Consider the following 24,999-nt stretch of genomic DNA (forward strand, 5'->3'; position numbering starts at 1 on the left):
GAAGGGCAGCTGCGGGTCGGGTGTCCAGCGGTGTCCGAGCAGGCTCGGGGACAATCCCCCTCTCCGGTCACCGGAAGCCTCTCTGCTCCGCGGCCCCGCATCCCCGGACGCCTGGGCCCCCCCGGACACCCGGGTCCCCCCCGCTGCCGCCGGGGCACCGCGCCCGGCCGGACGCCACGGCCCCGCCGCCGCTCACATTTTCCACTCCCCGGCCCAAATCCTGCCCCGCACCCTGGGGAAAAGTGGGGGGGAGGAGGGCGAGGAAGAGGAGGTTGAGGAAGCACCACCCTGCCCACCTCCCGCTTCCAAACTGCACCCCAAACTGGGGGAACACCTCAAACCCCCCTTATTTGGGTGTCCTCAGCCAATTTGAACGTCCCCCCCCCGCCAGTCTGGATGTTCCCCCACTAAAATCTGGATATGGCTCCTCAAATCTTGAAGTGGCCCCCAAATCTGGATGTGCCCCTCCCCGTTAATTCATCCGGGCGAGGAAGAGGAGGTGACGCAGCACAAGAATAATAACCGGGGGGGTTATTAATAGCAGTCCCCCCCCGGCTTATTGTTCCCCCAAGGTCATGTTAAAAGGTGTTTCCCCCCTAAAAAACCCTCTTCCCCCTCCCGAGTGTCCCCAAGGACTGAGTCACTCTCACTTTTGGGGGGATGGGGGTCACCCCAGGATTTGGGGGGGCTGCCAGCACAGCTGGTGGATGCTGGTCCCGGGGGGGCAGAGGCAGCTGCTCTCCCCCCACACCCCCCCCACCCGCCCCCGGGACTTGGGGGTGAAACAGCTGCGGGGTCAAAGCCACAGCCGGGCAGGCAGGGGGGCCCCGAATATGTGTCTCCCTTCCCCCTCCCTCCCCCTGCATTCCTCCCTGCTGGCATTGCCTAATTTATCCCGAAAGGGCTTGGACTGCGATGGACGATCTGGGCGTTTGGGGGTAAATGGGTTCTGCAGGGGAGACTTTTTTGGGGGGGTGATTTTCTGGGGGGAGATTGGTGGGGGGTTGATGGGTTTTTGAGGAGGAAGATGCGTTTTGGAGAGTGGAGATGAGTTGTGGGGGGCTGATGGGTTTTGGGGGGGGGGAAATGGATTTTGGGGGGGGAAGGGATATGTGTTTTCTTGGGTGGGAAATGGGTTGGGGGGAGACGGATATGGAAGTGGAAATGGGATTTTTGGGGGGGGATAGACGGATTTTTTGGGGAGGATTTTTTGAGGGAGTAGATTTTTCTGTGGGATAAAAAGACATTTTGGGGGAGTGTCGGGTTTTGATGGCGAGGGGGAAACCCAGGAGTTCTGGCAAAGGCCCAGCGTCTGAGCTGACCTTCCTCCCCCGCTTCCTCCTCCTTCTCCTCCTCTTCCTCCTCATCCAGCCGGGCCATCTTTGGCGATGGGAAAGAGCAGAAGGCGAGAGGCCATGTGCGCTGCGGGCCCGGAGGATCCCCAAGTGCCCCCGAGTATCCCCAGGCGGCCCCAAACGCCCCCAGGTAGCCCCACATGGCCCCAGGTGTCCCCAAATGCCCCCAGGTGTGACACGAGTCTCGCACAGCGGCCTTGGTGGTGCCCCGGGCACACGAGTGTGCAAGAGCGCGCTCGCCCGCGGGGAGAGGGTGCGTGGGGTGTCCTCCCCTTCCCCAGCCCTTCCCCCCGGGCAGGGTGATCTTATCGCACATTCCTGCTTCGCCTTCCCCTTCCCCCCCACCAAATTAACTCTTCGCAACCCTTGGAGGTGGCACCCCCGTGCCCCACCCCGCGCCAAACCCACCCGTGGGCCCCGTGGGACCCCCCCTCCCGTGTTTGTAGGAGGATGCACGGCCCCGCATCCCGGCCGGGGGGGTTATTGGGGTGCTGGGTCCGCAAATCCCCCCCCGCGCTCAGCAGAATTGGGGGGGGTGGGGGATGGAAAAGGGGATCCCCCTCTTTGTTCCCGGCAGCCCCTCCTGACGTGGGTGGGAGCCCCACGGAAAGGGGGAGGCCGCGCTGCCAGCACGGCCCCGAGCACAAGGACCCCTCTGTTCTCCACCCCGGGCACCCGCCCAACCCCAAACCACCCCTCTGCCCCCCCAGCTCGCCATCACCTCCGCACCCCACTCCGGGACCCCCCCGCACGTCGGGAGCGCGCAGCCCCACGGCGCAAACCCCCCTGCACCCGCGGAACCCAGAGGTGTCACCCCTGCCCCACTGCCCCAGGCAGGGTGGGGACCCCCCCAGGGGCACCCCCAGGCGCAGCGCCCCCCCCCGGGGGGGTATTTTGGGACGGTTATTTTTAGGGTGACCGGCGCCACCATCACCCTTTAAATTTAGCTGGGGTGGGGGATGGGGTGGGGGTGCAGAAGGAGTGTGGACGGGGTAAGGGGGGGCACCCCAAAAGCAGGATGAGCCCCTGTAAGTGACCCCCACCCATGGCGAGGTGTGGGGGCGAGAGGAGGTGGCTTTATGGGGTGATGGGAACCATCCACACCCTGGGGTCATTAGGGACCCCCATTCCCTAAAGAAACAGGGTGGGGTGATGGGGACCCCTCCCGACTGGGGCCCCCACATGGGGGTCATGGGGACCCCAGTTCCATAGGGGTATAGGAATGGGTGACCCCATGTACCCTCAGTCCCTGGGGGACCTCAAGTCCCATAAAGGAAGGCAGGGGGACCCCACACACCCCATTCCCAGACAGGACAGGGCATGGGGAGAGGGACCCCACCTCTCTTTTGGGGAGACACTGCAGTTCCCAGATGGGACAGGGTGGATCCTCCGGGGGTCTCCATGTGACTCCGGTATGGGGGGGACCCCCAGTCCCTTAGGGATTGGGGATCCCCTGGTACAGGGGGGAAACCCCAATCCCTTAAGGAACAATCCCTTAAGGGACCCTCACATCTCCTTGGTGTCTTGGGGGAGCCCAATTCCATGATAATCCTGGGATCCCTGCACCCCCACATCTGCACACGTGGAGGGACACCCCAATTCCCTGAGAGGCCAGAGAACCACGTTGGGGACTCCTGTGCTGGGGGGACCCCGGTTCCCTCCGGGCACAGCACAACTCCTCCAACTCCTTTAGGGGACCCCAACTCCCACAAGGATCCCCAAATCCTTCAAGAGACACAAACCCCAACTCTGGGGAGGGGGTTCTCACTCCTCTAGAGGACCGCAACTCTTTCAGGGGACCCCAGCGCCATGGTACCCACATCCTTTAAGGCATCCCAAAATCGTGTGAGAACCCCAACTCTTTTAAGGGCCCCAAGTACTTTAAGGGATCTCAAAACCACAGGGGGTTCACAATCTCTCTCTGGAATTCCCTCTCCAACTCCTGTAGGGGACCCCAACTCCTGTAAGGAATTCCAGCTCCCAGGACCCCGACTCCTTTAGGGGAGCTCCGTGGGGGGACTCACCCCAACTCCTACCTCAAATCCTTTTAGAGAGCCCGAGTGCGCGGGTAGAGACCCCAGCTCCCTTCGGGTACCCCAAAACCTTCAGAGGTCCCCAACTCCTTCGCGGGACCCCGACTCCGGGGCCCCCAACTCCTTTACGGGACCTCCCGGCTCGGCGAGCGGACCCCAAGCCCACGCTCCCGGCCCCCCCGGCCGCACTCACCCCCAGGAGGGTCCCCAGCAGCAGGAATGTCCCCAGCGCCGCCGGGCCCCGACGCCCCATCGCGCTCCGGCCCCGCTCCGGCCCCGCCGAGATCGCTCCGCTCGCTCCGCTCCGCTCGCGCCGCCGCCCCGGGGCCGCCCCGCCCCCCCCCGGCCCCCCCGGTCCCCCCGGTCCCGCCCCGCCCCCCCCGGCCCCCCCCGACCCCCCCGGCCCGCGGGGCGGGGCCACAGAGCGCGCGCCCACGGGGGACACGGGGACACCCCTGGGAACTTGTACCGGGACACGGGGGACACGAGGGACACCCCTGGGAACTTGTACCGGGACACGGGGACACCCCTGGGAACTTGTACCGGGACACGGGGGACACGAGGGACACCCCTGGGAACTTGTACCGGGACATGAGGGGACACGGGGGGACACGGGGGGACACCCCTGGGAACTTGTACCGGGACACGGGGGGACACGGGGACACCCCTGGGAACTTGTACCGGGACACGGGGGACACGAGGGACACCCCTGGGAACTTGTACCGGGACACGGGGGGACACCCCTGGGAACTTGTACCGGGACACGGGGGACACGGGGACACCCCTGGGAACTTGTACCGGGACACGGGGGGACACCCCTGGGAACTTGTACCGGGACACGGGGGGACACGGGGGGACACCCCTGGGAACTTGTACCGGGACACGGGGGGACACCCCTGGGAACTTGTACCGGGACACGGGGGACACGGGGACACCCCTGGGAACTTGTACCGGGACACGGGGGGACACCCCTGGGAACTTGTACCGGGACACGGGGGGACACGGGGGGACACCCCTGGGAACTTGCACCGGGACACGAGGGGACACGGGGGGACACCCCTGGGAACTTGTACCGGGACACGAGGGGACACGGGGACACCCCTGGGAACTTGCACCGGGACACGAGGGGACACGGGGACACCCCTGGGAACTTGCACCGGGACACGGGGGGACACGGGGGGACACCCCTGGGAACTTGCACCGGGACACGGGGGGACACCCCTGGGAACTTGTACCGGGACACGGGGGGACACGGGGTCACAGCCCCGGGAACATTCGCGCGGACGCCGGAGGGCACGGGGAACACGGAGGGGCGCAGGGACACCGGGAAATTGCCTGGGAACTTGCACCGGGACACCGGGATGGGGGGGACAGCCCCCGAAACTTTTGCGGGGACACGAGGGACACACGGGGGACGCAGGGACACCGTGGGACAGCTCCGTGATCTTGCACTGGGACACGGGACATCCCTGGGAGCGTTTACAGGGAGATGGGGAAGTTGCGGGGGGACACGGGGGGAACTCTGAGAAATTATATTGGGACACGGGGAGCGTGAGGACACAGGGGGACACCCCAGGGACACAGGGGGACACCCGGGGGCGCAGGGACACCGTGGGATACCCCTGGGAACTTGCGCTGGGACACAGGGACACGAGGGACACGTCTGAGAGCTTTTGCAGAGACCCGGAGGGACACGGGGCAGCTCTGAGAACTTCTGCTGGGACACGGGGTGTGTGGGGACACCGGGGGACACCCCTGAGAACTTTTCGGAGGGCATGAGGGTGCGTGGGGACACGGGTGGTCACCTCTGGAAACCCTTACTGGGACACGTGGGTGCACGGGGGCATCGTGGGACGCTCCTGGGAACTTTTCCTGGGACACAGAGCTGCGTGGGGACACCGTGGGGCAGCTGTGGGAATTTGCACAGGGACACGGAGCTGCGTGGGGACACCATGGGACACTCCTGAGACCTTTATGGGAACACAAGTGTGGGGAGAGAACGGGGGTGCATCTCTGGGAATTTTCATGGGGATAAGGAGTGCTTGGGGACACCCCTGGGAACTTTTACAGGGACACGGGGTGTAGGACACCATGGAGCACCTGTAGGAACATTTACGGGGACACAAGGATGTGTGGGGATATGGGGACAAGCTCTGGACAGTTGCAGGATGACACGGGAGAGCGAGGGGACACTGTGGAGCGCCTGTAGGAACTGTCATGGGGACACGCAGCGACATGGGGGTCACCTCTGGGAACTCTTACAGGGACGTGGGAATGCATCAGAACACCTTGGGACACCCCTGGGAACTTTTATGGGGACTCAGGGGTCACCTCCGGGAACTTCTACAGGGTCGTGGGAATGTGTGGGGACACTGGAGGGGCATGAAGGACTCCTGTGGGAACTTCCACAAAAATTCTGGGGTGCCTGGGGACCCCCCAGCCCCCGGGCACGTGAGGAAGTTTGGGAGCAATGGGGGACATCAGGGGGGGTTATAGGGACTCTGGGAGTACCAGGGAGTGTGGGGGCTATGGGGGAGCTATGGGGGTACCGGGGGTGTAGAGAGGGGACTATGGGGGCACAGGGGGGCTGTAGGGGCTATGGGGGTACCAGTGGCAAGGGGCTATAGGGTCACTGATGTTTATAGGGTCTATGGGGGGCGGCAGGGACTGAAAGTGATATGGGGGGCTGTAGGGGCACAGGGGACTGTGGGAGTTATTGGGGCACAGGACAGTATAGGGGGTATATGGGGAACGCAAGGAGCAAGGTAGATATAGGGGGCTATGAGGGCATGGGGGTTTATAGGGTCTAGGGGCAATTATAAGGTCTCTGGGTTCTGGGAGGGGGTTGTGTGTGAGGGCCAGGGGGTCAGAGTGGGCTACGAGGGGCATAGGGTATAAAGGAGGCACAGGGGGTCTGGGCTCTGGGAGGGGTGGATATGGGGACCATAGGGGCTGTATGGGAACATGGGGGATATGGGGGGCACAAGGATGGTTGGAAGGGGCTATGGGGGAGTAGAGGTGATTAGGGGGGCTGTGGGGGCACAGGGGTAGGTGCTATGGGGTCTGGGAGAAGGGATATATGGGGCCATATAGTCCATGGGGGCTATAGGGGCCATAGAGGACCCCACATCCCAGGAGGGCACCTGGGATGGTTGTAGGGGCTATGGGGCTCCAGGAGGGAGGATATATGGGGCACTGAGCCCATGAAAGCTATAGGAGCCATATGGGCACACCAAAGGCACAGGGAATATGGGGAGACCGAGGTGGCTTTCGGGGCCTGGGGGCTCTGGGGTCCAGGGGGTGGGAGGGATGTGTGGGGGCCAGAGAGGCCTGAAGGGGCCACCGGGGCCCAGGGAATGTGGGGACTGTGGGGGGCACGGGGGGATTATGGTGACTGTGAGGGTACAGAGGGGTCATAGGGACTCTGGCAGGCACAGAGGAAACTGGGGGTGCTGTGGGGTGCACTGGGGTAATTGTAAGGGCTGTGGGGCACACAGAGAGGTGTGGGGACTATGGGGGGCACAGGGAGCGGGTCATCGGTGCTAAGGGGGGCACGGGAGCAGTTAGAGGAACTGTGGGGGTCACTGGGGGACCGGAGGGCCTGGGGGGGACATGGGGCACTCTGGGGGTACACAGAGGGTACAGAGGCAGGAGGGGGCAGCAGGGACAGGGGGGTTCGGGATCTGTAGGGTCCGCAGGTACCAGTGCCACGTCCCCCCAAGGCCAAGGTTAATGTTTAGCCCCCCCCGAGATCCAGCTGGGCACCGGGTGCCCGTTCCCAGGGGTGCCCTTGGGTGCTCTCGATACGGGCAGGGATTTAAGGCCGCCGGGCGCCCGGGACAGGCACACTTGAGCCATGGCTGCGATGCTGAGCCTCGTCCTGCTGCTGGTGGCCGGCGGTGAGGCGTCCCCTGACCCCCTCGGTGCCCCCAGGCTCGGGTGGGTGCCCGGTGGGTGCCCGGTGGGTGACGGTGCCGCGTCCTGCAGGTGCCCGTGCCGCGGTGCTGCCGGACTCCCGGGTGGTCAATGGGCACGATGCGGAGCCCTACAGCTGGCCCTGGCAGGTGAGGGGACAGGGGCACGGGGCAGTGGCAGCCGTGTGGGGGGACGGTGGCACCTAGCGGGGTCTCTCCTCGCAGATCTCGCTGCAGTACGAGCGGGACGGCGCTTTCCACCACACCTGCGGGGGCACCTTGATCGCTCCGGGCTGGGTGATGACGGCCGCGCACTGCATCTCGTGAGGACAGCGGGGCTGGGGGCTGCGGGGCGACCCCCGAGTGCGAGACGGGATCTGGGAGCAGGGGGGGCATTGGGAGAGCAGGGAGGGCATTGAGGGTGCAGGGGGGGTATTGAGGGTGCAGGGAGGGTATTGGGGGAGCAGGGAGGGCATGGGGGGAGCAGGGGGAGCATTGGGGGAGCAGGGGGGGCATTGGGGGAGCAGGGGGAGCATTGAGGGAGCAGGGGGGGTATTGAGGGTGCAGGAGGGCATTGGGGGAGCAGGGGGAGCATTGAGGGAGCAGGGGGGGTATTGAGGGTGCAGGAGGGCATTGGGGGAGCAGGGAGGGCATTGGGCGAGCAGGGAGGCATTGGGGGAGCAGGGGGAGCATTGGGGGAGCAGGGGGGGCATTGGGGGAGCAGGGGGGGCATTGAGGGAGCAGGGAGGACATTGGGGGAGCAGGGGGAGCATTGAGGGTGCAGGGGGAGCATTGAGGGAGCAGGGAGGCATTGGGGGAGCAGGGGGAGCATTGGGGGAGCAGGGAGGGCATTGAGGGTGCACATGCACGGAGGGATTGCATGGATGGGGTGATAAGTACGAAGTGGGTGCGGGGATGATGTGCAGGGCAGGATGGGCGCAAGGCGGGGGCTCAGAGGGCAGCGAGGTGAGTTTGGGCACGGGGTGGGTGCATGAGGAGGTGCAGGGAGGGGCTTCGGGGTGCAGGGCGGGGAGTTTGGCTGCAGGAAGAGGTTCAGGGTGCAGAGGAGATGGGGTTCAGGGTGCAGGGAGGTGAGTTTGGGTGCAGATTTGGTGCACGGAGAGGTGCCGGGAGGGGATTTAGGGTGCAGGGCAGAGCGTCTGGGTGCGTGCGAGGGTCTCGGGTGCAGGAGGGGTGTCGAGAGAGGCCCGCACCCGCTGACCGCACCTTTCCTGGCAGCAAATCCCGCAAGTACCAGGTGGTGCTGGGCGAGTACGACATGAGCTCCGGGGAGGGCCCCGAGCAGCGCATCCCCGTGAACTCCAACGATATCTTCGTGCACCCGAAGTGGCTCAGCTTCTGCGCGGCCTGCGGGTGAGCGGGGTCCCTGGGGGGGCTGGGGACGCCGTGCGCGTCCCCTCCCCGGCCTCTGACCCGAGTCCCTGTGCGCAGCAATGACATCGCCCTGATGAAGCTGCAGCGCCCGGCCGTGCTCTCGGCGGAGGTGCAGGTGGCGCGGCTGCCGCCCGCCGGCTCCATCCTGCCCAACGGGTACCCCTGCGTGCTCAGCGGCTGGGGACTGCTCAGCAGTGCGTCCGGGGACCGGGAGGGACGGCAGGGACACGGGGACACGGAGCGATGGGTGGGGAGGTGGTGGAGACATGGAGGGATATGTGGGGAAATGGATGGGAAGATGGAGGGAGAAATGGGGGATGGAGAAATGGGGAGATGGATGGGATGTGGAGGGATGGTTGGGAAGGTGGGGGTAGGGATGGATGGAGGGATGGATGAGGAAATGGGTGGGAAGATGGAGGGAGGGATGGGGGACAGACAAATGGGGAATGTTTGGGGAGATGGAGGGGGGAGATGAGGAATGACAGAATTGGTTGAACATAGGGCATGGACAGAGGGACTGATAGATGGGGGGATGTATGGGGAGGTGGAGGAAGGGATGGCAGGATGGGGAGGTAAAGGAGAGTTGGAGGGAAGGGATGGATGGATGATGGATGATGGATGATGGATATTGGATGTGGGGTGGAGGGCCATGGGCAGACCCTGGGCTTGTCTGATCCCACAGCTGGAGGGTCGCTGCCAGACCGGCTGCAGGAGGCAGAGCTGCCCGTGGTGGACTATGAGCACTGCACCCAGCCCGACTGGTGGGGGGCCCTGGCCATCCGCCAGACCATGATCTGTGCCGGTGGTGCTGAGAAGGCTGGATGCAATGTGGGTACCATGCTGGGACAGAGGGGGGCACATCCTGGGCCCCCTGTGGTGCTGACCCTGCCTCATTCCACACCCCAGGGTGATTCTGGGGGCCCCCTGAACTGCCAAGCTGAGGATGGGACCTGGGAGGTCCATGGCATCGCCAGCTTCGTGTCGGCCCTGGGCTGCAATGCTGCCAAGAAACCCACTGTGTTTACCCGCGTGTCTGCCTTCGAGGACTGGATTGCAGAGGTGGACACAGGCTGGCAAGCCTTCCCGAGCTGCCAGGGAATGGGATACTGGGATGTCAGGGTGCAAGGGTGCCAGAGAACTGGGATATCATGGTGTCAGGATGCCAGGAAACTTGGGCACCGTGGTGGCGGGGAATTGGGATGCCATGTCAGAGTGCTGGGTGCCACAGCAATGGGGTACCAGAGCTCTGGGGTTCTGGGGTACCAGGACACCAGGGGGAAAAGGGGCCAGGCCGCTGGGGTGCCATGATACTGGTATACCAGGTTGTTTGGGTGCAGAGTCTTGGGGTGCTCTGATAGTGGGGTACCAGAGGATGGAGTGCCATGGTGGTGGGGTACCAGCTGTGCCAGTGCCACAGTAGCAGGGTAAAAGGGCTCTGGGATGCTGGGATGCTGGAGTGCCAGGGCAGTGGGGTGCCAAAGTACCAGGGCACAGATGTGCCATGGCACTGGGGTGCTTGGATGTCACGGAGCTGAGGAAAAAAGGGCTCTGAATTGTTGGGATGCCAGGGCTGGGGTGTGAGGGTACCGTGGTAGCAGGTCTTGGGGGTGCCAGGTTCCTGGGCTGCCAGGAAAAGTTTGCCAGAGCTCTGGGGTGGTGGGGTACCAGGGTATCAGGGTGCTGGGTTCTGAGGTGCCAGGGAATTGGGGTGTCAGGGTACTGGGCCCTAGGGAACTGGGGTGCCAGGATGACATGGTGTAAGTGTACCAGGACTTAGGGATGCTGAGGCATTGTAGTGCTGGGGTGCCAGGGCCACGGGGTACCAGGGCTCTGGGTTCTGGGGTGTCATGGTGCTGGGGTGCTGGGGTGCTGGGCACTGGTGTGCCAGGCTCTTGAGGTGTTGGGATGCCGTAGTGCTGAGGTGAAGGGGTGCTGGGGTGTTGGGTTATTAAACTGTTGGGGTGTCAGGGTATTGGGGTGCTGTCCTGTCTTAGAAGCTTCTCCCTTCCAGACCATAAGAGACAACTGAGAGTGGCAGCGTCCTTGTCATCGACTCCCTGGCCTGGCACCAGCCAAATAAACCACCAACAGCTGGCACCAGTGTGTCCTTGTCCTTGTGCTGGGGAGAGGTTTGGGGGCAGCAGGGGCTGCACCATTGCCAGCAGATAGTACTGGGAGCACCCAAATGTGCCCGGTGTGATGGGGATGGACACCCAGAGACACCCCAGTGTCACAGGGATGGACATGCAGAGATACTCAGAGGTGCCCAGACACCACAGGGATGGGTACCGGGGTGCCCAGATGCCATGGAGATGGCACCCTCAGACACGCAGGTCCCACAGGGATGGGCACCCGGGTGCCATGTGGATGTGTAGCCTCAGACACTCAGGTGACAGTGCCAAGCACCCTAAAGTGCCCTGTGCCATGGGCGTGGGCACCCTGCTGCCACAGGCACCCCAAAACACATCAGCAGAGTGGCTCTGGGTGCCCTGAGGACACCGGGATCGCCCCAGTGCCACGGTGACAGGCACCCAGTGATTTCTGTCCCCCCACGGGGCCGGGCCCCCCCGAGGCCGCGGGACAGCCCCCTTGGGGTGCCCCAGGGCTGGACGCCCGTGACCGTGGCCCTCCTGGCCTGGCCGTCGCTTCGCAACCGCCGGCACCAGCGCGTGACCAGCGAACAAAGAGCCCTTTCACCGGCGCCCCCGCTGTCACCAGCACCCTGGGACCCCCCAAAGGGGGGAGGAAGGGGGACCAACCCCACCCCCCTGGGTGCCCCCCACCCAGGGACCCCATAACTATGGGTGCTGCAGCACCCCCCAATTCCCTCTGGGACCTGGGTGGAAAATTCCAGCAGCAGGGCTGTATAAATTTTATGGGCCCCTTGTCACCGTGTCCTCGGGGACCTTTGCTCTCCTGGTGGTGGCCCCGGCGTCGCCTGCCCCGGCAGCCCCTCGCTATCACCGGCCCTTTGCTCCAGGGGAGGGGGAGGCCGAGCTCCCCCAGCTCGTGACACCCTTGCACAAGTTGGGGCCACCTGGCAGAGGTCCAGGGTGGCGGAAAGGTCACCCAGCCCAGCACAGGGGGTGAGGCTGGGGGGGCTCCAGCCATGACCCTGCTGCCACTGGTGTCAATTGTTGGTGGGGTGGCACTGGGTGGTGACACCTTTTGGGTGCAACCACCCTGGCGTGGCAGTGAGGGGCAGGGACAGGAGTGTGGCAGTGCCAGGGGGCTGGAGTGGGGCTGTGGGACTTTTGTGGGTATTGTGGGACTGGTGAAGGTGTCACGGGACCGGTGTGGATGCTGTGAGGCTGCCATGGGTGTAACAAGCATGGCAGAAAAGCTGTTGGCACAGGTGGCACACCTGGCAGAGATCCTGTGAGCCTGGCATGGGTGCTGTGAGCGTGGGTGGGTGCTGTGGGCACGGAATGGGTGCTGTGGGAGTTGGATGGTGCTGTGAGAGAGGGATGGGTGCTGTGAGACTGCCCTGGGCAATAGAAAGCATGGTGTGAATACCGTGAGGCTGCCAGGGGTGCTGTGAACAGGATACGGGTGCTGTGAGCCTGATGGTGCAATCCTGGGATGGGCTCTGAGAGCCTGGCATGTGTTCCGTAAGTGCGGGATGGGTGCTGGAGTGTGGGATGGGTGCTGTGGGTGCCATGAGCTGGGTGTGGGTGGTGCAAGCCTGCTGAAGGCTGGCAAAGGTGGTGTGAGCATGGTAAGGGTGGTCCACATTTGCAGAAGGTGAGTGGGAATTGGCGCTGTGAGACCGATCCAGGTGTTACCAGAGCTTGCACAGGTGTGACACCTGTGCTGTGAGTGTGACACAGAGGGTATCAGTGCAACATGGGTGCTGCCAGCCTGCTCCTGCTCCTGTGGGTGTGCTGTGGGTGCTGCGAGCCTGGCACCAGCGCTGTGGCTGGGCACGGGTGCTGTGAGCCTGGCACGGGTGCTGTGAGCCTGGCACCGGCGCTGCAGGCTTGGCACAAGCACTGCAAGCCTGGCACCGGTGCTGTGAGCCTGGCGTGGGCACTGGGAGCCTGGCAGGGGCGCTGGGAGGCTGGCAGGGGCACTGCGAGCCTGGCATGGCCCCCCGGCCCCCCAGGGCAGCTCCTCCCTCGCCGGTGGTGCCAAGCGGCTGCGAACCCCCCGTGTCCGTGTCCGTGGCCTCTGGCCGGACCCACCCCCGCCGGGTGACTCAGCCCGAGAGGCTTTTCCTTATATAACGCGGCACTGCACGGAGCCCCACTGAGCGGCCCCTGCCTCAGTTTCCCCTCGCCGGGGCGTCACTGTCACCGCTGCCACAGCCGCCGCTGCCATGTGGATGGTGTCACCGCCGGTCGGTAAGTGCCACCTGGATGCCGCTCGCCCCTTTGCGAGGTGACCCCCCATCCTTAAAAATCATCGTTTGTCGGGGGCTAGTAGAAAAATTTGGGTTATTGGGGCAGGAAACTGTAAAATACATTAATTGGCCCCAAAAAATAGGTTAACTTTGCCCTTCCTGTGGCTGAGCGCCTTTTGCCTGCGCCTTGGGGCGGGGGTGAGATAGCCCTTGGGGCACAGCCCTCTCGGAACGCACCTGGGAAGAACCAAAATCACCTGCTTTCCGCCCAGAGTAGTGATCAAAGCAACGGGAGCGGCGCAGGGCTAAGGAGCTCCCTCCCATGCCGGCACTTTGATTTTGGGGCGAGAAGCGCCAGGAACGGGCGGGTTTGGGAGCCCCGGCCGTGCCCGGGGGCGCTCGCAGGTGCCTGGATCCGGTGCTGCCACAGCTCCGCAGCATTCCCAGGGCCCCGAGCCTGCCTGGCGCTGGGAAGGGACGGCTAATCCCAAGATTTAGCTTTCCAAATTCCCAAACTCACCCCAAATTAAGGGATAAAGGTGGGGCGCAGCACCGAGCGTGGCCTCAGACCCCCGGAAAATCCCCGGTTCGGGCAGAAGCAGGAGCGCCCGTTCGGGGCTCGGGGGGATTTTCCCGGCTCTGCCCGTTCGGGGCTCGGGGGGATTGTCCCGGCTCTGCCCGTTCGGGGCTCGGGGGGATTGTCCCGGCTCTGCCCGTTCGGGGCTCGGGGGGATTGTCCCGGCTCGGCCCGTTCGGGGCTCGGGGGAATTGTCCCAGCTCTGCCCGTTCGGGGCTCGGGGGGATTTTCCCGGTTCGGCCCGTGCGGGGCTCGGGGGGATTTTCCCGGCTCGGCCCGTTCGGGGCTCGGGGGGATTGTCCCGGCTCTGCCCGTTCGGGGCTCGGGGGATTGTCCCGGCTCTGCCCGTTCGGGGCTCGGGGGGATTTTCCCGGCTCTGCCCGTTCGGGGCTCGGGGGATTGTCCCGGTTCGGCCCGTTCGGGGCTCGGGGGGATTGTCCCGGCTCTGCCCGTTCGGGGCTCGGGGGGATTTTCCCGGCTCTGCCCGTTCGGGGCTCGGGGGGATTTTCCCGGCTCTGCCCGTGCCGGCGGCTCCGGGCGCGGTGTCCAAAGGTCGCTCTCGCCGCGGCGCTCGGAGCCGCCGACCCCCGACACCTCCGCTCCCCTGCGGTTCTTGCTGGATTTCCCACCTGGGGAGCTGCTCTGGTGGCATTCCGGAGCAGCTCGGGGGGGCTCTGAGGGGGCTCGGGGGGTTTGTCTTGCTCTGACGTCCTGTTTTCTTTCAGATGAAGGATCTGCCTGGCTTTGGGACACGGCAAAGGCGGGGGGCAAAGGACAGGACCCTTAAATTCTTTCCCTAAAGCTTAGCCCGATAGGTATATAAGATCAATAGAGCTTAAACCGGGGTTGGCTTTTAGTCTAAGCTTGGGTTTGGTTTAATTTGTCTTTATTTTATTATTTTTTACGGTTCTTTTATTCATTTCTTTGCTTTTTTGGCCTCTTTTATTCCATTTTTGGCCTCCGGTGGGGAGCTCAGCAGCAGAGCTTGCACAAATCAATCCCCTGCTGCTTCCTAAACAGATTTTGGGGGATTTTGGTTTGAGGAGGGGGAACCCGTGCACCAACCTGTTATGTTTTGGGGGGGCTTCAGCCCCTCCCTGGTTGGAACACAGTGGGGGGTTGTAGGTATTTTTCAGTCCACCAAGAAGCTGGTGCTGAGTGAGCAAGCGGGACAGGAACGGGCACTGGAATTCCTCCGGAAAAACGCGGCTAACGGACTCTCCGTGGCCAACCTCCTGGCTGGGCTTTCCTCCATCCTCTGCACTGTCAACAGGTGGGGGAAACTGGGAAAAACGGGGTGAAAAATGGGGCTGGGGAGTGGGGGTCACCCTGGTTGTGCTCTCTCTGTGGCCAGCCTGATGGCTGGGCTTATCTCCACCATCAATAGATGGGGTAAACAGAGGAAGAAATGGGGTGAAAAAGAGAGGAACGGGGGCTGACAAGTGGGGTTTCCCCCCCAGGCAGTACCACTACTCCTGCTGGTTTCTGCTCCTGGGCTTCCTGCTGGATCTGGCCGATGGAGCCGTGGCCCGGCAGCTTGACGCCTGCTCGGCACTGGGTGAGTGCGTCCCCCCGGCCCAGGGGTGACCCGAGGGTGTCCCCTGTGCCCGGTGCCCACCTGGCAGCTGCCCCTTGCTGCCCCCACAGGTGCCAAGCTGGATGACTTTGCCGATTTCACCACGTTTGGGCTGGGCACGGCGCTGCTGCTGCAGCCCCAGGGTGTGCTGGGGGGGCTGCTGACCCTCGCTTACGTGCTGGCCGTCTTTGCCCGCCTCTGCTTCTTCTCCAGCGGTAAGATGAGCCCCTGGGGGTGGGGAGTTTGGAGTTTTTCCCCCTACATTGAACTCCTGACACCCCACAGGGATCCCCTTCACCTACCGGGGGCTGCCCTGCCCCTACGCCTCAGCAGTGCTGGCCAGCACCTTCCTTCTCACCGGGGGACACGTGGCCCTGCTCCGCGTCGCCGCGGCTGCCATGATCCTGTTCATGGCCGACTGCGGCTTCTATCCCCACGACAGGGTGCTGGAGTCACAGCTCTGGAAGAAACTGGTTTATGCTGGAGGTAAGGACGGGGATGAACCTCTCAGGATGGTGGTAGAGGGGGAGGAAAAGCAGATCCCCAAGGATTTTCCCGCTCCATAGGGGTGGTGGCTGTCCTGCTGGCACCGACGGCGGTGGCTGCGGTTTATTGCCTGACCTGGGCCACGTCCTACATCGTCTTCCCCTTCGCCCTCTGGAGCTGCAAGGCCTGAGCCCTCCCTAGAGCCTAGTAAAGCCTTCCTCATCCTCATCCTTATCCTCCTCGTCCTTGCTCCGGGTTCTGCTTCCTCCCTTCCCTCTTCCCACTGAATCTGGATAGCAAAAGGAGCCTGCTAAGGTAAAAAAAAGAGAAAGGCTCCACTTCAGGGAGGCCCAAAAATCCCTGTCCTTTGGGGGAAGCAAGGGAACCCCCATCACCCCACACCAACACTAGAGACCTCCAAATCCTTGGGAAATGGGAAATTTAGAGTTTGCCCTGACAAGAGACCCCCCAAGCCCTTCTCTGCACAGGAAACTGAAGTTTAGGGATTGCTCACACTGCCCAGTGAGAATTCATTACAAAGGGAGCTCCAAAAATGAGGAAGGCCCTCCTTGGGTAGGAGGAGGAAGATGCTGATCAAACCTCCAGAGGATTTCCGACATAGGATTCACTGGGAACAGTTTGGAGTTTACCACTTAATCCGTAGCTGCAGGGAAGTACCATCCCAAATGTGGTTTATTTTCAACCCCTCAGTGTGACACTGCTGGGGCAGGGAAAGGGGGGAAGCAGGACTCAATCCAAAGTCTCTGGAAAGCCAGAGGCTGCTGGACAGCGGCGGCTGGAGCAGAGGGTGTGGGTGGAGGAAGGAAGCAAAGGTCAAACCTGGTGCTGGAGAAACACTCAGGATCCCCAAGGAGGCTCTGGCAGCAGGAGCAGCTGCAAGATGTAGCTGCTGCTGCATCCCTCCGGAATAAATCCCAGCTCCGGGAGGGCAGGACCCTTCTCCACAGCAGGAAATGTCGGGATGGGGCCGTGGCTGGAGCTGGCACCTGGCGCCACAGCTGCTCTGGCAGCGGCCCTGCTCTGGCCTCCCCCACACCACTCCCACCCGCAGCAAACAGAGCCGGGAGACAGAGAACCAGCACAGAGTTTATTGATACAAAAAGGGCGATTTGATAATAAATACCGGGGGGGTTAGAAAAGGGGGAGCAGGGCAGGGGCCGGGCTGTCATTCCCCGGATCCCTGCATCTGCTTGCAGAAGGAGTCGAACTGCTGCTGCTCCAGCTCCGTCATCACCCGGTTCAGGGCATAGATCTGGGATTGGGAAAGGGCGGATGGAAAAGGGGGTTCGGCCGTGGGTTGGGCCGTGTCCCTCCCCATTCCCTCCTTCCCACCTCCGCCCGCTGCCGCTGCTTCAGCTCCTGCTGTGCCGACCTCTGCTTGGCCTTCTCCAGACGAGCCGCCGGCTCCCGCGGCTTCGGCCGCTCCTTCCGTGCCCCCGCGCCCGGATCCATGGCTGTGACACGGGGGGGTCACCCGGGGACCCCGGACACACCCGCACGGCCCCCCGTGTCCGCGGCACCCCAGAAAACCGGGTCTCACATGGGGTACCCCAATGGCATCCTCACAGGGGACTCCCCCCAAATCCATCAGAGATGACCCCTAAACCTGTCCTGAGCCTTACAGCTGACTCCCAAACGTGTCCTGAGCCTCCCAGGAGACCCTCAACCCCATCCTGAGCCTCCCAGGAGCCATCCCCCGCCAACCCATCCCGAGCCCCTCAGGTGCCGTCACCCCCCCACAGCACAGGGCCCCCCCAAGGCTTCTCAGCATCACCCCCCCCTCCCCATCCCCTCACACTTCGTCCCCAGCACCCCGCTCCCCATCGGCCCCACAGACACACCGACCCCAAAGCCCCCCAGCCCCCTCTCCGTCCTCACAGCTCCCCTGAACCCACTGCCCACACACAGCACTGACGCCAGCCTCCCAGGCCCCTCACAGCCCTCTCCATCTCCCCAGCCCCCCATAAATCACAACCCCCAAACCCCACCACCCTCAGTGCCCCCCAAACCCACAACCCCCGGCTTCCAGTGCTCCCCAGGCCAGCAGTGACTCCCTCAGCCCCCTCCAAGGCCCCGGTGCTCCCTCACTCGCCAAGCCAAGCCCCTCCGGTTCTCCGCTCCCCCCTCGGTGCCCCCCGTGCTCCCCGGTACCGGAGGGGCTGCGCCCGGGGCAAGATGGCAGCGGAACCCTTCCGCCTTTCGGCGCTCGATTGCCCGCCCTGGGCGCACGCGCAGAGCCCGCGGGCCGGGTGCCACAGCGCCCCCTGGCGGGCGGGTGCCGCTCCCAGTGCTCCCAGTGTCCCCCCAGTGTTCCCAGTGTTCCCCCAGTGCTCCCAGTGTCCCCCCAGTGTTCCCAGTGTTCCCCCAGTGCTCCCAGTGTCCCCCCCAGTGCTCCCAGTGTCACCCCAGTGCTCCCAGTGTCCCCCCAGTGCTCCCAGTGTCCCCCCCAGTGCTCCCAGTGTCCCCCCCAGTGTTCCCAGTGTCCCCCCCAGTGCTCCCAGTGTCCCCCCCAGTGTTCCCAGTGTTCCCCCAGTGCTCCCAGTGTCCCCCCCAGTGTCCCCCCCAGTGTCCCCCCCGTGCTCCCAGTGTCCCCCCAGTGCTCCCAGTGTCTCCCCAGTGCTTCACTGTCCTTTACTCCCCACTCCCTATACATCACCCCCCATACAGCCCACCCTTACGTCTCACCCCCTATCTAGAGTTCCTCTAAACAGCCCACCCCTATATATCACCATATATCTGTGTACTGCTCTATATACAGCTCATCCCCTGTACAGCTTGCTGCCCATTATACGATCCTCCCGACACAGCCCAGGCCCTAAACATCACCCCCTTACATCACTCTACTGTACAGCCCACCCCTATGTATCACTACCCCACACAGCTCACCCACGAGATATCTCCCTCCATATACCACACCCCTGTACAGCCCACCCCTCTATATCCACCCTGCTACAGCCCAGCCCTTACACACAACCCCCCATACACCACACCCCTATACAGCACATCACACCCCCTGTACAGAGCTCTGTATCCCCATACACCACACCCCTATACAGCACATCACACCCCTTGTACAGGGCTCTGTATCCCCATACACCACACCCCTATACAGCACAACACATCACACCCCCTGTGTGGAGCTCTGTATCACAGCCCAGCACACAGCACCCTCTGTACCACCTCCTGTACACAGCCCACTCCCCACATATCACACCCTCTGTACAGCCCACCCTTCACAGCCCAGCTCCCATACATCCCCTCTGTACATTCCAACACACGCAGTGTCCCCTACATTGACACATGGAGCCCTGCCAGGGGTGGGACAGCGTGGCACAGCACGGCCCAGCACAGCACACTCGGCATGGTGCTGTACGTGTGGCACACATGTCACAGTACATGTCCCACGGCATGGTGACCACCAACAGTGTGACACCCCTGGCACGGTGAGAGACCCCTGTCATGGCACCCCATGGTGCCCCCAGCCCAGCACCCCTCCCTGGGGCTCTCCATCACCCAGCCCCTTCTCTCCAAATCCTTTATTGCCATGTCCCAGCCCCCCACACTGGGATTCCCTGGAAGCACAGGACTGAGAGAAGTGGGCGGAATGCCAGATCCTGCCCAACACCGGGACCAGTTCCTGGAGCGGGGAAACACCTGGCAGGGTGGGGGACACCCCCAAAACCCCCTTTAGATACGGACAGTGTTGATCCGCAATGGCTGGACATTCTTCCCGTTGGCGTGGCTCTGCCCAGGACTAAAATATGAGCACAGCTTCCCAGGAAACCTCTCCCGGAAGGTGTAGAGCCAGGACATGTCGTCAGCATTGTAGAAGATGAGAAGCCCCTTATCGTAGTCCAGGAAGACGCCCACCTTCTCCAGCTTGCCCTTGACGTTCAGCCGCGTCCAGGGCTCCGTGCAGGCACTGTACTGGTTCCCGTCGTGCATCACGATGCAGTAGAACCCGCGGCTCGGCTGGATCTGGATGCTGCCCTTGCGGGTCACGGCCTCGTGGGCCAGGCCGATCATCCACTGGGTTTTTTCAGACACCACCACCTCCCAGTAGTGCACCCCAGCACCAAAGGCCTCGGTGCCCAGCACCGACACCTCCACGTCAAAGCGCCGGGGCGAGTCCTGCAGCGGGTGTGGGTGCAGGTTGCCATAGGCCACGATGGTGCAGTCGTCTGAGAGGATGAGGCGGTGGTGGGCAGTGCCGGGGTCCAGAGTCAGTGCTGCTGGCACTGGGACAACAGGGACAGGGGGAACGAGGGTTAGTGCAGCCCTGGAGCTGGTGCTCTGTCCACCAGGGTGAAAACCAGCATGGGTGGAAGGTCACTGGGGTGGCCCTGTCCCTGACCCTCACAGGGGTGTCCTGCCCTCATGCTCATCTTTTGTCAGTGATGTCCCTGTCCCTCACTGGTGTGTCCCTGTCCCTCACTGGTGTGTCCCTGTCCCTCACTGGTGTGTCCCTGTCCCTCACTGGTGTGTCCCTGTCCCTCACTGGTGTGTTGCTGCTCCTCATCACTCATGTCCCAGACCCTTCTCAGTAATGTCCCCATCCCTAGTCAGTGACATCCCCTTCCCTCACAGGTGATGTCCCCTTCCCCATCCCTCACTGGTGTGTTCCTGTCCCTGGTGACCGCCCCATCCCTCACGGCTCCCCCGTCCCTGTGCTCTCACCAGGATGGATGTCCTGGAAGAGGGATTTCCAGATGGTGTACTGCAGCGGACCCATGTACTTGGAGGTGGGAAAATCCTCATAGGTCAGGTTGGTCTCGTGGATCTTTCCCTTCAGCCTGCAGAGAACACATGGTGCCAAGGTGGGGGTGACACCAGGGACCCCAGCGTCCCCTCACTGCCACCCACCTCTCAGAGAGGGAGGCCATGCCGGCCAGGAAGACGTGTTTATCTGCCTCGGCCAGGCGCTCCTGCAGGATCTGGGTGCCCTCCTGCACCTTGCGGAGCTGCTGGCTGTAGCGCTGGATCTTGTGCTCGATGTCGCTGAGCGTGCGTGCCGTGTCAGCCTCCAGCTCCTCCAGCATCGCCTTCTGCCGCTCCCGCAGCAGCCGGTGCAGCCGCTCAAACGCCTCCCCGATCGTCGCCCGCAGGCTTTTGGCTGAGGACTTGAGGTGCAACGGGGGGTTAAGAACACCTAAAGCTCTGCTGGTCAACCCATGAGTTCCTTAATCCCCAAATAAATATCTAAAAGGGCATCAGATCAGGGAATTCTGGGGGCTACAAGGGTGGATTTGATCTTGCACCCTTAAAAAATGGAGTAAAAGGATCCTAGAACCACCGAAAGAGCCTTCCAAAGAACCCTAGGAGAACCTCCCCAAAAAACCTAAAATAACCTAAAAAAAATCTCCCAAAAATCCTGAAGTAATCCTAAAAGAACCTCCCAAAGATCCTACAAAAGGACCTTAAGGAATCTCCCCAAGAAACCTAAAACAAACCTAAAAGAATCCTCCAAAGAACTTTAAAACAATTTCCAAAAGAACCCTGAAAAACCTCCCAAAAAACTTTGAAGAGCTCTTAAAGAATCTTTAAAGAAACCCTTTTAATACCCTAAAAACCCCCCTAAACCCCTTCAAATTACACTTTAAAACCTCCTAAAAAACCCAAGAAACCAACCTAAGCTAAAAACACCTCCTAAAATAACCCCTAAAAACTAAAAAAACCCCACCTCAGTTGCTGGTGGGGATGGGGAGAAAATTGAACCTTAATGGACACTGAACCCTTGAGTGAGGAGATAATTAATTAAATTAATTAAAAAGATAAATCCAAGCAGCACTGCAAGAAGTTACAGAGGGATGAGCAGCCCCATTGGGGTACCACAGAAGGAAAAGATGAGGTAAATCTATGCAATTGTAGAGTCTGGAGTGTTTGGAAGTCCCAAAATAAGGCTGGTGAGGGCCAGGGCTGGGGTATCATCAGGGTGGCAATGAGATTGACCCCAATTCTGCTTTGGGGGGCTGTGAAATGGGGAAAAATGGGGGTCCCCAGGGGTGACAGCGGTGCTCCTACATGTACCTTGGTCTCAGCCAGCTGCTTCTTGAGGAGCTGCAGAGCTTCTGTGTGGCTACGCTCACTCTCCTGCAGCCCCTGGAGTTGCTCCTTCAGCTCCCGCTGGGTACAGGGAGGGAAAATCCATAAATAGGTAATTTGTGGAAAAAAGGGATCCCACAGGGTGCTTTCTCACATAAACCAACCATGGAGTTATGGGGCTGTGGAATGAGGGTCCTGCCTGGGGTGGGGGATTACAGGTCCTGCCTGGGGGACAGCTTAGCTATGGGGTGATTTGAGGGTTCCCAAAAACTCACAGCGGCGATGGAGAAGGGGGATCCCAGAATCCCAGAGGGACAGTGGTGGAAGTGTGGATGGATGGATGGATGGATGATGGACGATGGATGGATGGATGGATGGATGGATGGATGGATGGAGGATGGATGGATGGATGGATGGATGGATGGATGGATGATGGATGGATGGATGATGGATGGATGATGGATGATGGATGGATGGATGGATGGATGGATGGATGGATGGATGATGGATGGATGATGGATGGATGGAGGATGGATGGATGGACAATGGATGGATGATGGATGATGGATGGATGATGGATGGATGATTGATGGATGGATGATGGACGATGGATGGATGGATGGATGGATGGATGATGGATGGATGATGGAGGATGGATGGATGGATGGATGGATGGATGGATGGATGGATGGATGGATGGAATGGGGCTGACCCCAATGCAGACAAAAGGGCTGTGGGGACAGACAGACAGATGGCAGGAAGGCGTAGAGCTGACCCCAGCGGGGACATGAGGGGTGAGCAACAGAGACAGGAGGAAGTCACAGGACAGATCCCCATGGGGACAGAAGGGGTACAGAGACAGATTGATGGGGAAAGGCATGGGACTGACCCTGACAAGGAAAAGAAGAGGTGCAGGGACACAAGGACAGACAGGAAAATGGCACAGGGATGACCCCCACAGGGACAGGAGGGCTGCAGGGATGGACAGACCCAAGGAAGCCATGGGACTGACGCCTCTGAACCTCCATGGGGACAGGAGGGGTGCAGGGACAGACAAAATGACAGGATACAGGCACAGGGCTGACCCTAAGAAGGAAAAGAAGGGGTGCAGGGATGGACAGATGGGAGGAAGCCACAGGACTGACCCCCACAGGCTCAGGACGGGTGTAGCTCAGGACAAAAGGGAAGGGCACTGCCATGGAAGCGAGAGGGACCAGCTGGATACAGCAGCCTCGAGGAGCCACTCAGGGCAGGGAACCCTACAGGGACCCACCTGCAGCTCCTCGAAGGCATCGTCCACGTTGGTAACCTGGTGCTGCTCGTGCATGGCTGGCTCATCACAGAAGAAACAGACGACGGCACGGTCAGTGAGGCAGAAGAGCTTCACCTTCTCGTGGTCCTTGCAGGGGAAGGAGCTGCGCTGGGCCCCCAGGATAGCGTCCAAGGGGAAGGCGCTGTAGCGCTCCACGATGTTGGCCAGCTTGAGGCTGGGGGCCAGCGTGGGCTCGGGGAAGGTGCGGCGGCACTCGGGGCAGTCGCGGGTGCCCTGCGGCTCCTGGCGCACCCAGTGCTCGGTGATGCAGCGGCGGCAGAAGTAGTGCTCGCATCCCAGCCCCACTGGGTCCTGGTAGATGCTCAGGCAGATGGAGCACAGCAGCTCGTCCTTGAGGCTGCACGCCATGTCTGGGGGCTGGGGAGAGGGGCACGAGGTCAGGGGGAGGCTGGTGAGAGGGGCACAGGGTCAGCAGGGCTTGGGGAGAGGGTGAATGGGGGATTGTGGGGAGGGGGACCATGGGGGGACAGGGTAAATGGGGGGCTTGGGGTGATGGCAGGAGTGTGAATAGGGGGCTTTGGATCAAGAGGGGAGGACGAATGAGGGGGTTCAGAGGGGAGAGGGTAAAAGGGGGGCTTGGGGTAGAAGCAGTTGTGGGGGGAGGTTGAAGGAGGACAGGGTGAGTGGTGGCCTTGGGATAAGGGTCAGAGGGTGAATGGGGTTTGGGAGGGGAGGTTGGGAGGATGAGTGGAGGGCTGGGGATGGGGTGAGCTTGAGGGGAAAGTTGTGGGGACAGAGGGTGAATGAAGGTTTGGAGTTGGGGGAAGTTAAGGGTGAGAGGGTGAATGGGGGCTTGGGGTAGGGGTTTGAGGGGGTGAATGGGGATTGATGGGGGAGGAAGCGGATGGAGGGACTTGGGGTGAGGAGGAAAGGGGGAGTAGGGGTGAGGATGGTAATAAGGGGGATGGGGGTCAGGTGGGAATGGGGGGCATGCAGGGTTTTTAATGGGGGGCAAGATGGGGGTTGGGATACAATGGGGACTGGAGGGGCTGCAGTGGGGGGAAATGGGAGTGTAAGGAGGCAATGGGCAAGCTGGAGGATTTACAAAGGGGCGGAATAGGGGGTCAGAATGCAACTGGGAGCGCTGTGAGGGTCATACTGGGGGGAATGGGAGGATCAAGCCACAACAGGGACACAAGAGGTTGCAGTGGGGAGCCAGGCTGCACTAGGGTTGCAGTGCAGGGGGGGAACTGGGGGTCAGGATACAATGTGGGGCTGGAGGGGTTGCCCTAGGATCAGGATGCAATAGGGAGAATGGAAGTATCAGGATGTAGTGAGGCAGATTTGGGATAGAGGTGATCAGAGCAAGACTGGGAGGGGACACAATAGGGCTGCAATAGGCGTGAGCCTGGGGGTGAATCAGACCCCGAGCATGCGGGGTGGTCTGACAGGGGGAACTGGGGGTACCAGTGATCTTGGGGGATGCAGCTGAGGCTGGATTTGAGGTCCGGGGCTGAGGCTGGATCTGGGGAGTCAGGATGGAGGCTGGATTTGAGTTGGTGGGGTTCAGGCCGGATTTGGGGGCCTTGCGTGAGGCTGGACTTGGAGGGGACGGGACTGAGGCTAGATTTGCGGGGCTCGGGGCTGGGGCTGTCGGCGGCTGCACCGGAGCCCCGGCTTCGAGCCCGCTTCCCGCTCCGATGCCACCCCGCGTCTCCCTCAGCCGCCGGCGCTGGTGCCCTCACCCAGCCGGTGCCCGGTGCTGTTGTGGTGCCGTTGCCCGGTTCCCGGTGCCGGTGGGGTCCGCGGTGCCGGTGCCGGTGCCGGTGCCGGTGCCGGTGCCGGTGGGGTCCGCGGTCCCGCCGCCGCCTCAGGAGCAGCCCCGCCGCGATGGGCCGGGGGTGGGCGAGCAGGAGGGGGCGCGGCCGCGCGGCACTTCCTGCCCGCCCCCCCCCGCTCCCACAGTGGGCCCGCCCCCACCCCAT

The 24,999-nt window shown here is 62.3% G+C and overlaps 5 protein-coding genes across 13 annotated transcripts in view; 2 read left to right on the forward strand and 3 right to left on the reverse strand.

Annotated features, from left to right (window-relative positions):
* HSPG2 (heparan sulfate proteoglycan 2) overlaps positions 1 to 3,719 on the reverse strand; it is a 37,044-nt gene extending 33,325 nt beyond the window's left edge. For all 5 annotated transcript variants that reach the window (XM_058854792.1, XM_058854796.1, XM_058854793.1 and 2 more), the window contains exon 1: positions 3,582 to 3,719. In XM_058854792.1, coding sequence (XP_058710775.1) covers positions 3,582 to 3,641 — 60 coding nt within the window. In that variant the 5' untranslated portion in view covers positions 3,642 to 3,719. The remainder of the gene's footprint in view (positions 1 to 3,581) is intronic.
* CELA3B (chymotrypsin like elastase 3B) lies at positions 818 to 10,794 on the forward strand. Of its 3 annotated transcripts, XM_058854797.1 has the most exons (9): positions 818 to 938; positions 1,372 to 1,485; positions 7,376 to 7,452; positions 7,528 to 7,625; positions 8,542 to 8,676; positions 8,755 to 8,891; positions 9,380 to 9,525; positions 9,604 to 9,756; positions 10,709 to 10,794. In XM_058854797.1, exons 2-9 carry the CDS (start codon positions 1,389 to 1,391, stop codon positions 10,724 to 10,726), a joined length of 861 nt encoding a protein of 286 aa, XP_058710780.1. In that variant the 5' UTR covers positions 818 to 938; positions 1,372 to 1,388; the 3' UTR covers positions 10,727 to 10,794. The 3 variants fall into 3 exon arrangements, with proteins under 3 accessions (XP_058710780.1, XP_058710781.1, XP_058710782.1); XM_058854798.1 differs by lacking the exon at positions 818 to 938 and having other exon boundaries at positions 1,134 to 1,485; XM_058854799.1 differs by lacking the exons at positions 818 to 938; positions 1,372 to 1,485 and adding an exon at positions 7,069 to 7,287.
* A 1,916-nt stretch (positions 10,795 to 12,710) lies between these two features.
* On the forward strand, positions 12,711 to 15,906 carry TMEM269 (transmembrane protein 269). 2 transcript variants are annotated; one of them, XM_058855424.1, is made up of 7 exons: positions 12,711 to 13,040; positions 14,342 to 14,383; positions 14,742 to 14,889; positions 15,077 to 15,174; positions 15,264 to 15,407; positions 15,478 to 15,678; positions 15,759 to 15,906. In XM_058855424.1, the coding sequence occupies exons 1-7, from the start codon at positions 13,016 to 13,018 to the stop codon at positions 15,866 to 15,868; spliced, it is 768 nt and encodes a 255-aa protein (XP_058711407.1). In that variant the 5' UTR covers positions 12,711 to 13,015; the 3' UTR covers positions 15,869 to 15,906. The 2 variants fall into 2 exon arrangements, with proteins under 2 accessions (XP_058711407.1, XP_058711406.1); XM_058855423.1 differs by lacking the exon at positions 14,342 to 14,383 and having other exon boundaries at positions 12,712 to 13,040.
* Positions 15,907 to 16,772: 866 nt separating this feature from the next.
* SVBP (small vasohibin binding protein) lies at positions 16,773 to 17,957 on the reverse strand. 2 transcript variants are annotated; one of them, XM_058855425.1, is made up of 3 exons: positions 17,851 to 17,957; positions 17,032 to 17,153; positions 16,773 to 16,951 (listed from the first exon to the last, which is right to left on the reverse strand). In XM_058855425.1, the coding sequence occupies exons 2-3, from the start codon at positions 17,149 to 17,151 to the stop codon at positions 16,865 to 16,867; spliced, it is 207 nt and encodes a 68-aa protein (XP_058711408.1). In that variant the 5' UTR covers positions 17,152 to 17,153; positions 17,851 to 17,957; the 3' UTR covers positions 16,773 to 16,864. The 2 variants fall into 2 exon arrangements, with proteins under 2 accessions (XP_058711408.1, XP_058711409.1); XM_058855426.1 differs by having other exon boundaries at positions 17,788 to 17,918.
* Positions 17,958 to 18,792: 835 nt separating this feature from the next.
* On the reverse strand, positions 18,793 to 24,983 carry LOC131587485 (E3 ubiquitin-protein ligase TRIM62). Its single transcript, XM_058855416.1, has 6 exons — positions 24,760 to 24,983; positions 23,015 to 23,431; positions 21,727 to 21,822; positions 20,563 to 20,819; positions 20,377 to 20,492; positions 18,793 to 19,937 (listed from the first exon to the last, which is right to left on the reverse strand). The coding sequence occupies exons 2-6, from the start codon at positions 23,420 to 23,422 to the stop codon at positions 19,387 to 19,389; spliced, it is 1,428 nt and encodes a 475-aa protein (XP_058711399.1). The 5' UTR covers positions 23,423 to 23,431; positions 24,760 to 24,983; the 3' UTR covers positions 18,793 to 19,386.
* Positions 24,984 to 24,999: the final 16 nt, after the last annotated feature.

The sequence above is a fragment of the Poecile atricapillus genome, chromosome 22, assembly GCF_030490865.1.
Source record: "Poecile atricapillus isolate bPoeAtr1 chromosome 22, bPoeAtr1.hap1, whole genome shotgun sequence".
NCBI lineage: Eukaryota > Metazoa > Chordata > Aves > Passeriformes > Paridae > Poecile > Poecile atricapillus.

Bases quoted from the DNA above. Each gene is read 5' to 3' on its own strand.
- SVBP (XM_058855425.1), bottom strand. From the start codon at position 17,151: ATGGATCCGGGCGCGGGGGCACGGAAGGAGCGGCCGAAGCCGCGGGAG. The intron at 16,952-17,031 runs GTGGGAAGGAGG...TCCCAATCCCAG, and splicing joins AGCAGCGGCAGCGGGCGGAG to ATCTATGCCCTGAACCGGGT.
- TMEM269 (XM_058855424.1), top strand. From the start codon at position 13,016: ATGTGGATGGTGTCACCGCCGGTCG. The intron at 14,890-15,076 runs GTGGGGGAAACT...TTTCCCCCCCAG, and splicing joins ATCCTCTGCACTGTCAACAG to GCAGTACCACTACTCCTGCT. The intron at 15,175-15,263 runs GTGAGTGCGTCC...CTGCCCCCACAG, and splicing joins TGACGCCTGCTCGGCACTGG to GTGCCAAGCTGGATGACTTT.
- LOC131587485 (XM_058855416.1), bottom strand. From the start codon at position 23,422: ATGGCGTGCAGCCTCAAGGACGAGCTGCTGTGCTCCATCTGCCTGAGC. The intron at 20,493-20,562 runs GTGGGTGGCAGT...TGTTCTCTGCAG, and splicing joins ATGGCCTCCCTCTCTGAGAG to GCTGAAGGGAAAGATCCACG. The intron at 19,938-20,376 runs GTGAGAGCACAG...CTGTTGTCCCAG, and splicing joins CTTCCAGGACATCCATCCTG to TGCCAGCAGCACTGACTCTG.
- CELA3B (XM_058854797.1), top strand. From the start codon at position 1,389: ATGGGAAAGAGCAGAAGGCGAGAGGCCATGTGCGCTGCGGGCCCGGAG. The intron at 7,453-7,527 runs GTGAGGGGACAG...CTCTCCTCGCAG, and splicing joins CCTACAGCTGGCCCTGGCAG to ATCTCGCTGCAGTACGAGCG. The intron at 7,626-8,541 runs GTGAGGACAGCG...CTTTCCTGGCAG, and splicing joins ACGGCCGCGCACTGCATCTC to CAAATCCCGCAAGTACCAGG.